The 12,219-nt window shown below is 38.2% G+C and overlaps 1 protein-coding gene across 1 annotated transcript in view; it reads left to right on the top strand.

Moving 5' to 3' along the window:
• Positions 1-12,219, top strand: part of HMCN1 (hemicentin 1) — a gene marked incomplete at its 3' end in the record, with an annotated part of 205,695 nt that overhangs the window by 34,277 nt on the left and 159,199 nt on the right. Inside the window, exons 2-4 of the mRNA XM_082003017.1 lie at positions 340-410; positions 4,615-4,773; positions 5,202-5,324. Of these exons, the coding sequence (XP_081859143.1) occupies positions 340-410; positions 4,615-4,773; positions 5,202-5,324 (353 nt within the window). The remainder of the gene's footprint in view (positions 1-339; positions 411-4,614; positions 4,774-5,201; positions 5,325-12,219) is intronic.

The following is a 12,219-nucleotide window of genomic DNA, read 5'->3' as shown; positions in this document are numbered from 1 at the left end:
CACATTTGTTCTGGGGATTTTTGTTCCCTTCTGGTTACTAAGAGCAATTAAATGATCGGTCAAAAGTAAACGTGAAGGAAACACAACACAGAATGCTTTATGTGCCTATAAATGTTGAAGACACCTAGAAGTTGGTAGTACCGGGATGATATTAGAGTTACTAGATTTGGAATCGTAGATTTCACTGCTGGGTATATCATTCTCAGTTATTCCTTTCTGCTCAATGCTTTTAGTTTGTTTTTTGCTACCAGATTTTTATGAATCTGAAACAGCCATCCAGTTGAAGTTGTCTTTTGGTAACTTTGTTTTCCTCATACTTTCCAATTTTTTTCATCCTAGAAATTGGTCCAGTGACGGTAACCACGGATCCCAAGAAATTTCAATTTGAACTCAGGGAACTTTATGTTCAGGTGGGTCACTTGTTCGTTCTCTTATGTGGTTCCAGCGAAGGCCCTGTTTCCTCCCTCTAGTCTTTCCTCTCGTGTTCATGTTTCTGCTACAGTGCTTCATCAGGATGTGGGTCATCTATATCTCTTATTTTACCTGCATTTACTGTCAGTTTTCTGTTTCCTGGTCATCTTAATTTATGATTATGATGAATTACTTTGTCTTAGTTTATATCCTTGTATGGGGATTCAGTTGAATAACACAAGAAAGAATATTTAGATAATGCTAACATTTATTTTGCATTTTCATTAGTCCTGCCACTTGGTCACAGACGTTTTTATGAACTGTTTGACTGTGTTCTGGAACTTTTTTCCCATGAAAACCCTTCATTACCTTTAATTAACTAATTTAGGTACAAAAGGACTGGAAGACCCCTCAAGTACGACTTAGGTACTGCCTTCACTGCCATGTGTTACTTAGCACCTATGGATGCAAAAGCTTCAGGTTGACTTGGGTGCTCTTCTCTTCTGCGAACCCTATGAACCACTTCTGTGGCCGTGCTTAGGAGACAAGTGGCAGTTTTTGAACTAGCACATCTCCCTTGGTGGAGCTTCCCTGGGTGAGAACAAACCACAAATGGCATCTGGATCAGGTGATGGAAAGAAAGAGAAGTATTGGAATGGAGTTACCCTTACTAAAGAAAATATGATCCTATTGTCATCTTTCTTAATCGACCAAAATGCTTCTGACCCATGGAGAACCTTGCTGGAGTTAGTGGTGCCAAACAGACTGTCCCATCCTAAAGAACAATCTTTTAGAAACTGGCACGTGGTGTGATCCCTGTAATAAAAGACTGTTTGAAAGCCAATAGTGCTAGTGTGGGAAGAATGAGTAGTTTAAATGCTGGCAGAAGGATTGAAATCTGGAGAAAACAATAGTGAATTTTCAAGGAGGCAGAAAATGTCAGCCATTATGCTTTTCTCCTTCATAGGGAAATTTAAACTTTAAAAGTCCTTCCAGTCTTTACTTTTTGTTTTCTAAATAGCTATACTGGAAAACAATTGCAGCTATTTCTAAAAGGTATACAATTTAGATGAAGCTTTTGGGAATTTAAAACTCTTCCTTTACAAGCAAGTTGTTTGAAACTTTCTAATGGATTTAAGTTTTCTTTCTTTAACCCTGATTGATTGCGTATTTTGTAATTACTCACTTGTAATTAGCTCATTCAGCTAAACTAAGACTTTCACTGACTTGCATTCATTCATTATATTGGTGAAGGGCCAAAATATAAATTTTAAATAGTGGTTAGAAGAGGACTGATAGGACATCTTGCAGTAGTTCTCCCGGAAGATGTGAGCAATTCCTACATGTTTGTTCTTAGTATTTTACCTAGAAAGGCAGTTAAAAGATGCAGGAATGAATATTGTGGAGGTAGGAGAAATTTTAAGGTAAGTTCACTTTGAACAAGGGTGTAGAGTAAATATTCTCATTAATGAACAAAGCTAAAATTAAGGTGAGGATAAATTATTTTAAGGAGTTTAATGTATAAAATGTATGCAAGCAAAATATGGTCTCCAGGAATACTGTGAAACTTGTCCTGCCTGGACATCTGGACAAGCTCAGCTCTTGTTTTCCAACAAAATTCAGCTGGTCACAGAACGGTTGGAGGGTCTCTACATGACACCAGAAACAGGCTTTTGGCTGGCATTGGACATCAGGTAAAAAAGAGTATACAATTCACTGAAGAAACCAGGCCCTGTTCCTTTTACATTCAAAGTGATAAAGGAAATAGTCTTTTGACACCTCATAAGTTGATCCTATTTTTGCCTACGTTTCATCTGTAATTAACTGTGAATCATTCTTCTGGACAGCATGACAGTAACTTGTACTGGGGCAGCAGTGGCTTCTTAGCATGTCTTTTTTTTTTTTATTTTTAAGCGTTAACCAGATTTTTTGTGTAGTCTCGTATTAAATACAGCTTTCACAGCGGATGCTTATTTGCATAAGCAATATACTTAAATGTTGTCTGCATGAAAATCTTTTAAAGTATATTCACGTAGTTTGAGTTACATCATCCCATGATGCAGATGCCGATACACTTGCACCAACAGTGGTGAAAAGGTCTTATTTGAGTATTTGTCAGTCTAAAAATGACAGCTTGCTTAATGCAACCAGCCTTCTGTAAGTTGTTAATAACATTCCGAATCACATACTAAATTTACCTGTTTGTAAGTGGTTACAATGCCATTTAAGTAAATAGTTATATAGATAATAAGTTTAGACATAAGAAATGTAAATTGTATAGATGAGCTGAGCTTACAACCTAAATTTCTGTGTGCTTGTCCAAACCGAACGGAAAATGAGGCTTGCTGAGCTTTATTCACTTCTGTTTTTCCAGGAAACTTCACAAGGTAATTGTAAGCATATTTATTTGCAATTTGGAGAGAAAGGCAGGAAAACTTTAAAGGAAAATTGTCGTCTTTTTAAAAAATAAATCTAATACATTTTTATTTCGTAGTTCTACCTAGGTGCCTTTTTGAGAAAACCCGTCTTCTACGTTACGAGACTAAAAAAGTTCATGCTTATTTTCGGAATAACCATTTAGGTCAGCAGTGCTTTTCCTATTATATGTAGAAAATAGATGCTGCCAGATGAGACAATCTAGTAGACTTGAAGTGGGAATAGAGATTTTCTCGTTCCAAGTAGATGTCTGTAGAAATTAGCTGTTATCTTGACTTTGCCTACAAATTAAAGCTTTACATGGAAGAGTCTTGCTGAAGATGACATTCACTTTGCAAGAGCAGGAAAGAAATAACTTGGATATACTGATCTGTCCCATAGGATTGTGTAAGCATTGCCAAGATAAAGTTCTGACATGTGTGTCAAAAATGTTTTTTGAGAATTATCCCGTGAATTTCAGGCAGTCTGGAGTCTACCACTTGCTTTTCCCATAAAATTAAAACTACATTTAGAGAGGACTGGTTTCTAAGAAGAGGAATGGTGAAGTACCTATTCTTTATCATAGAGAAGTTTATTGATATTCTTGATCTATTGATATTGATATTTGAAATTGGATTAAAGGTAGTGATAGATTAAAAATTGTTACTGACACGAATATTTTGTTGGGGACAGCTGAAATTCTTAAGGACTGGGGGACTGGGGGAGGCATGTTTTTTCTGGTTTATATGTCTGTGTGAATGTTTAACCTCAAAACATAATTTTAGATGGCACCTCAGGAATAAAAATAGATGCAACAATTGCATTATCTTTTTTCTTCTTCCTTCTCAGCATGTGGAGATTTGTATATAAGTATGTGTGAAGACTTCTTGGTTGTAGAAATAAAAGAAATAACTTTTATATTTAATCCTGAAAATGCACAGATCTGTTGTTTACAGGGGCAGGTTTTACAGTTTGTATTCAGCTCTTTGGAAAGTTCCGTCTTCAGTATGCCAAGTTAATTTTTATGTAAGCTAAAGTGAACTTTTATTTAAACAGGCTTTTCCTCCAATTCTTAAATTAGGAAGAGAAACTGATCCTTTCATAGAAAGTTAAATAAAATCATCCTTGGAATCATTTTGATTGAACACGTGGTCTGAAGAATCTCCAGCTAGGCAGCTGGCTACTTGGCAACACGGGCCACCGGGAACGCATCACCGGTGCCCCTCTGCTGGCTGCCCCGCAGTGGGAGGTCTGGGTCAAGTTCTCGCTGTTCTGGTATCTAAAGGTCCTTCTGGAGCTCAGCACTGCTTGGCTGAGGTCGTTTCCCATCTGCGTCGATGACTGTGACCTCCCATGACTGCTGCGTACTACCGGAGCAATTAAATTGTCAGCCAGTAAGGGAGCGTGTGAGCATAGGAAACGGAGCTGTCACAAGAGCTGGAGCTAAACAAAACATGGTGCTCCCAGAAAAGATAAGAGTAACCACGACACCAACTGTTTTCAGGGCTAACCACAACCCTTCCTTTGACTTTGTTTTCCCTAAGGAGTTGTTCCAGTTGTTGCTTGGGAGCGTGAGGCTGGGACAGCACTCTGCAGAAACTATTCAGATAGTTATTTTTCGGATAAAAAAAGTGAGTAAATTATTAGAAGCTGAGGAAGTATGTCTTGAGGAATATACGCTTATATGAGGAATATAAGCTGTCTTGAATGTCCCAAAAGGAAGTAACTTATTTGGTATGTTCTTTTTTTCTTAGACAAATGCTTTGTTTTTCTTCTAATTGTGAACAGGGTGGTGGAGACTGTCCAGAGATGAGCATTGGAGCAATAAAGATCGCTCTAGAAATTTCCCTTCCTGGTTCTTTCATCTATGTATTTACTGATGCACGATCCAAAGATTATAGACTTGCCCATGAGGTACTTCAACTCATTCAACAGAAACAATCACAGGTACAGAGGGGATTTACATTCTGAGCTGGTTTATGTATTTTGTGCCCTGTTTTCTCGATATCGAAGGGTAAAATTCTTCTATATTGTGAATTAAATAGTGCAAGTGAACCTTCTGCCCGTATATATATATATTCTTGGTCAGCTTACCAGTTATGTGGATGTTTTAATGTTGTTTTGAAATAAGTATGTTGTGAAGTACAAGTGCTGATAGATGAGCATCACTTCTAAAGCGATTCTTGTCTGTTCCTTCATTGCTTTTTCCATCAGTAGTGAGTGCAGTAAGGCTGTCCTTCATGCAAAGGAATATGAACCCATGCCAAGTGATACAGTTCTTTTGCTGTCATGCCCTAATGCTGTCTTTGCAACGTTTTCCTAAAGTTTGCACCATGTGCCAAATGACTTTTCATTTTTTTTTTTTTTAAATACAGGTAGTATTTGTACTGACTGGAGACTGTGATGACAGGGATCATATCGGTTACAAGGTCTATGAAGAAATTGCCTCAACGAGTTCTGGTCAAATTTTTCACTTGGACAAAAAACAAGTTAATGAGGTAACTGCTCGAATTCTGCAATATCTAGAGAAAACAAGGCAGGGGCTGACACTCTAATCGTGGGTTAGGGAGGATTAGGGGAAATTCTAAATGTTCTGCTGTTGGTATGTGGACTCTGTTCCACCTTTCCCTTCCTTCTTTTTCTGTGTGCTATATCAGGATGTAATTCTGCAACTTTTATTTATGTTAGGGAAGTGTGAACTGCCATATCTAAACAGAACCTCACCAACATCCCTCTCCCTGTGCCAGGAGGAGGAGAGCCTCTAAAGTAAGGAGCAGGTCTGTGCTTTGAGCAGCCCGGTGGCTTTACTACTCTGAATGAGAGTGCGGTATCAGCTTTAAATGAGGATTTTGTTAGCAAGCAAAGGATAAGCCTGGACAAAAACGTTCCTCCCATTATGGACAGATAGGTGTGAGCTAGGAGGTTTCCATTGTTCACGAAGTAACTGTGGTAGGTTTTTAACTGAGGTTGTTTCAATACTTTTGACACTCTGCTGACTTACACATAATCGTGATTGCTGATCCACAACCTTGAATGACTATTTTCTTTGAAAACTCCAGTGAGTCTTAGGCAGAAATGAAATTTTAATAGTGCATGAGAAAATAATTTGGAGAGAGATGAAATCACGTGTTAGTTATCTGGGGAGCTGGAATTGTTTATAAGTGCTGTAAACATTTTCCTTCAACTTCCTGGTATAGGCAATAACTGGATGAGGTTTTTTAATAAAAAAATATTTCAGTTCCTTCTTTCTTTCCTAGAATTTGAACTATGACAGATATTGGCAATAATAGCAGTTTTCTGCTGTTGTTGCCTAGAAAAATTGAAATTCTTACTGGGGATGTTATAAGGTATTGGCAGTGATGTGAAGGTGATCAAAAGGGGGAACTTCCCAGAGGATTTCTCCTCCAAAAGTTAGATTGGTTAAAAGTCAGAGGAGAAGAAGCTAGCTGTTGGGACTGACCTGCATTTTGCAATTATTTGTGTATGAAGGGTAAAACTTCTCTGTGTGAGACTCCATGAAATCCCTTTATACAGAAGGGATCGTGATACTGCCAGTGGGAGTCCTGGCTTTTTGCCAGGACTGAAGTTCTGGGATAAAGTTTGATTTTGATTGTTTTGTTTTTGTTTTCTTCTGGTTTTGGGAGGTAGAAGTGAGCAGAACGAACAACTTGCAGGTGCTAGGCACCACTGTGTTCTTAAGTGGGGCTGGCATGCACGGCTCTGCCGGCTGTCTGCCTCTGCTTTCTGAACTTCTTGGTGCTTTCCCATTTCTAAGAATACCAGCTTCTGCTCGAATGATTAGTCTGCCTTTGAATTTTGAGTAAGGTTTTAAGCAGGGGCTTTCAGTGGCCACTTTCACCTCCTCCGTGCTTCATCTCAGCATTTCCTTGGAACAAATAGTGGGCTCCTCATCTGCGGGCTAGGCAGCCCATGGCCTGTGGCCAGAGGTTGGTATCAACAAGCGATGAGATCAGTACGTGCTATCCTTGCAGAGTGGTTTTTTTGGGGGGAGGGGTCAGAGGTGCTTTATATAATTGCACCTCCTTTCGGTGGCCATAGGCTGTAAGAGATTGCTTAGGTAAAAAACCCCAAACCTCTACATCACTTTCAGAAGTCTGCCACAATAACTGCTGAACAATTTGTATTAAAAGCAAAACACTCCAAAATAATTATAGTGATCATTGACCTTACATAAAGCTCTGTCTGGGCTAGCGGACTGTGAACATGTGTTTACCAAAACACTGTCATCCCAAATAAAACCTTCGCTGCAGATTTCGGTTCTGGATCAGAAATCCTATTTTCAGGAAGCTTATCCACCATCGGGTGGATGCAGATGGACAGGAGATGTAGTAGTAATCTACATCAGCTGTTTATGGTATATCCTTCAGGCAAGATTCAACAGAAATAAAACTGGTGCTCCTTTTTATCTAAGTAGTCAATGATGTGTAAAGAATGAAGTTTATAAATGCTAAAACATATTCACTGTTTTGCGCCTAGAGACAGCTAATGCTGAATTGTAGATTAGGAAAGAGCTACAAAGTCACTGACGGTGAATACTCTGCCAAACCAATGTCTTGTTTTGTTAAAACATTTTTGATTGTTCTACCCCAAAAAACCCAAAGCAAGCTATTTTTAGTGTATAAAGTTTCAAACCATTACTGTCATCATTGCCCTTTGTGCATTAAGTGGAGAATGAAGCAATAGTGTAAGCTAGCTACCAGGAAACACAACAAAACAATACTTGATACTTATCCAGTGCTTGTGTTATCGAGAAGACTAAGAAAACTTACTGCCTTTTTTTCATGTCTAAAAAAGATGTTATGATCTCAAATACTACAATTAACTTGGTCAAAATTGTTGTCAATTGACAAAGTTCTGTTGGATTCAGTCTATATAAGTATCTCCGCTTGCTGAATGAAACTCTTCTGACAGAATGAGAAGGTGGTCGTATTTTGTCAAACATGCCATGGTTTCTGTGCATTAGGTTAATAGGAATATTCTTAAAGTCCAAAGCACAAGTTTTGTTTTTATTTTTTAACATTCTTCTAGATTTTTCCTTCATTTGGAGGATCAAGTGTACCATCATTTCCAGAGGTAACCCTGTACTCAAAACCATGACAGATTTATAATACTAGGAGGCCAAATATGTTTTCATCATATTTAGTAAGATTTGATGAATTAGCTGATTACAGGTCCATAAGGGAGGAAAAGTAATTTGTGATCACAGTCCTTAAAAGGGAAATGTTTACTATTCAACTTTTGGTTTTGAAGTTCTACTTATATTAACAACTTGTGAATACTACTGTACTTACCTACAAATTAAGTAGTCTTCAGTGTGAAATTTTTCAAACTGGTTTCTGGTTCTGAGATTTTTATCCTACTGAGTCAGTTCTAAAATGAATGTCCTTCTGTCTGAAAGAACAGTAGCATTCTCATTTTGTCTCCAAAAGGTTAGTATGCATGTTTTATCAAAGCATTTAAGTAGTGATCATAGAATTATAGAATAGTTTGGGTTGGAAGGGACCTTTAATGGTCATCTAGTCCAACCTTCCTGCAATGAGCAGGGACTTCTATGATCTTGAAAGGTGTTTCTTTAGGGTGAGATTTCCTTGGCTGCAGTAAGGTTCCGTGGCTGCTTTTGTAGGCTCAGGGCTTGATTTTCAGTAATTGCTTGAAACTAAAATGCATTGATCATACTCATCAAACATGGGTTCAAATCTCCTGTTAAGAACAAATCCTATATCTTTCACAGCCATATCCAATTTTATTTGCATCTTTCCAGAAGGTACTAATTTTGACTTGAACTGAAGTTATGTTACACCACGCTTACTTATTGCCCCCATAATGAAGGAAATTCCTGTAAATGATTCTGATGCCCAAAGGTTTGTACCAATGCCAGAACTGGTGTTAAGATGAACAGTGATGATCAGCAGAGTGTGAATGTGATCCAGCTTAAAAATAGTGGTGATTAACTAGTCATTGGTGGTTTGGATCATGCCGCCAGCTCATTTTCATTGTTTGTGGTAAAAATGAGTCATTACTGTGTATGATGAATTGGACTGATCGGTATGGTTAAAGCTTGGGAGTTCACAAGAGCTGAACTAGTGAGTAGTAGTTTTCCATTTCTTTTAGTATTGAAACACTTACTTGCTTTTCTTATTCTAACCTTCCTGTAAGAAGGGAAAATTTTCTCTAGGCTGCTTAAAAATACAGCTTTCTCACCGATTTTAAAAATCAATAGAAATGGATGTTCCATATACAGTTCCACTGACGGGAGGAGGATGGGGAATGACCGTGAAGGAGACCGGAGACATGGCGTTGACTTTAGTGGAAGAAGGAGGTGTTGTTGAGTGACTTGAAAGGTGGTTGAGACTAGATGAGAAAAAAAAAAAGTTTGGAATTTGGACGAGAAGCCTCTGAATAAAAGCGATGATGCGAATGAGAGAAGATTGGGTAGGGGACTGAAGGCAGGGACAGGACAAGACTGGTAACAGAACGTGTTAAAAGGAGTGGTGCAAAAGGGGTCACTCTTGTGGGGAAGGTGCAGAAGGTTAACGTTTGTAAGTTCATGTGGATTTGGAATGGAGTCCAGTATTCACACTTATGAATGCTTTGCTGTGAAGTCTCTAAAACCTACTGGAAAACATCCTATTGCTCCTGCCTGTTAGTCCTCACAGAGGATGGCAACCTAGGAGTAACGCCTACACGGCTCACGTTAGTGTTAAAGGTGCATAGTGTGTATGAACCAAGTGTATGGTTGGATGATGCTACATGAGGAAGCGATTTTAAATTTTGTTTCACTTAGTTAAAGATGTAAAAGGCCCCTCTGCTGCTTTACAAGAATAACGTAAGGTGACAAAGTCAAAAGAAAAAAATTACAGCTTAGAATGAAGGTTTCTTGCACAGCCCTATTTCTTGCCTTCTCTTCTCCCACCGTCCCAAACAGTTAGTATGCGTTTTCATAGAAGAAGGAGGAATGGTTTCATGGTTAGAGGCAGCTGGATGATGCTTTGGAGAGTATGCTTCTACTCTGAAGACGTGTATTGTACAGTGAATGCCAAACAAGGAGGGTAAAAAAGCAGTTACAGCTGTCCTTTCTCCGTTTTGTATGGAACTTGGATTCGCTGGAAGAAATAGACTCTGATCATGTACATAAGGACTGTCATAAAGCAACTGCGAAAGGATGTTTTAAAGATACTTGAAAGCAGGCAGGCTTAAATCTTGTGTTGCCTAACTTTGACGAGCGTGAGATTCAACACTAAAACTTTTCAGTTGTCTGTTTTTTATACATGTAATTATATGTATAATTTTTGATTTATGTTCACAGTATAATTTTCACATGCACTGTCTCAGTCATATTTTTAGATGTGCATTTTAAAGCATCATTAGAATATTTTTCTCTGTAGGTGGAATTATCAACCTACATACAGTTAAGCAATGAAACGGTTAACTTCAAATCCTGTTGCATTGACTGTTTGAGAAATATTCTTGTGACCCAGAATAAACAAATGGGAATAGAGACCATGCTCCATAGATTTTCCAGGTTTCAGTATACATTCCAAGAAATGACCTGACAGCAGGGCAGGTTGCAAGAGCAAATTCTCTGGGGAAGTGTTATAAATTATTTCTGTATTTGCCCTTCCCCCTCTAATAATATTAATCAAGTCACATTTTGGCAGAACAACAAAAGGTCCTGTTGTTTTGGGGGCTTTCTGTAAGGGTCCAAAGCAGGGGGGGGTGAATCTACTTCCAAACCAGTGTTACAGCAGTATTGCAAACCTCTTTGGAATGACAGGGTTGGGAAATGGATCTCCCAGAATTGCCTATTGAACTTTGGGGAAAAATGTAACTATACAAGCAAGTTACTGCCAGACTTAAGACAGCTGGGTCGTTCTGTTGCCTTCCATTTTCATTTTTGAACTTGAAAAACTCTCAAAAACTGAAGTAGGGTTCCACTCTGAATTTAAGACCCCTACTCATTCCCAGTAGCTTCTACTTCTGATACATACTTGGGTTAAAAACAAAGATGTTCTTGTTTTCTTTTTTTCTGAAATGGTGATTGCACAACATAATTCTTCCCCGGGATGATGCATTTTATTTTAAGGGCAAATTCAGCTGTAAGAGAACTCTGAAGTAGCCTCAGGGTCATCAGCCAGCCTGCATACGATTTGTAAACCAGAGTTTTAGCTAAAGTTTACAGCAGTTGCTGTAGTATCCGAGTATTTCATTGCTGCATCTGTTCGCATAACACTCTTGTGAGACAGAAATGTGTTGTTCCCATTTTGCTTAAGCAGCATAAAGAGATTAAGGTGGTGTAGCTAATGTAACAACTTGGCGGTTATGCAAAGTAATTGCACAAACTAAAAATACAAGAATGAGGACAGAACCCATGTCAACTTAGTCAATGTACCATTCTAGGAACCAGAGAGTCTAAAAATCATACTTTATATAATTAGATCGATATGTATTTATGTAAGGAAATACATTTCCACCTGCCTAAGGTCAGACATATTTGGCATAACGTGTGCTTGAGAGTCCATGCCTAATGTTTAGTGTTGGTTGGACTTCCCTGAAGATCTTGAGCCACCCCCACTTTACTTTATATTCGCAATAGGTCAAAATATAAAATGTGTATGCTGGCTCTTCAGAAATATTACACATTTTTGTAGTTGTACTTAATTTTTTTTCATAAATTTTAAAAGTGAAAGAAAATGCAAGCTGCTTCTTAAGATATCTTTTTTTCAGTGTAACAAATGGTAGGAGCTGCAGAAGTAGGAGGTACTTCTTTTAGAATCCTGGCAGTGACTTGTATTCATGTCCTCATCTGGCTACCTAGCTGTTGGAATGAAAGAAGAAAGACCAAACTCCCATTAAAGGTATGCTGGGAGGAAGAGTTCAATCCACTAACCCCTACCTCCTTTGGAAGAATCCATGTTGACTGGTCCCTGTCACCTTCTACTTCATGTGCTTGGAAAGATAAGGAAAGATAACAGAATTAAGTGTGTCATTAATACTAAAATATAATCAGAACCAGAAGAACCTCATGATGTGCTTCAAGAGCAGATGAATGTTCTTATTCTGTAAGATACACAGATGGACACCTAGTATCCTTGAAATTCCCATTATACATCTGAGATGAAACTATGGCAATACTAGTATTTCAATTTTATATCTATTCCATTAGATAAAGTATCAAACTCTGGCAGATGAGTCAAGGTGTCTGGAAAGCTCTTGCATAGTGGAAGACTGTTTTCATTAAAAACAAAAGCCAACTTGGGAAAGATTTGGAAAATAAAAGTTTGAGCTCCATCTCTGTTCTGGACTCGGATTGGACCTTGGTAAATGTTCAAATATTTTTACATCCCCAGAATTTTTTTCATTGCCTGCAAATTA

This window comes from Phaethon aethereus, assembly GCF_964289735.1.
Source record: "Phaethon aethereus genome assembly, chromosome: 8".
Classification (NCBI taxonomy): Eukaryota; Metazoa; Chordata; class Aves; order Phaethontiformes; family Phaethontidae; genus Phaethon; species Phaethon aethereus.
Note: the sequence above shows the minus strand (reverse complement) of the source record. Positions and strands in the feature narration are given on the sequence as shown.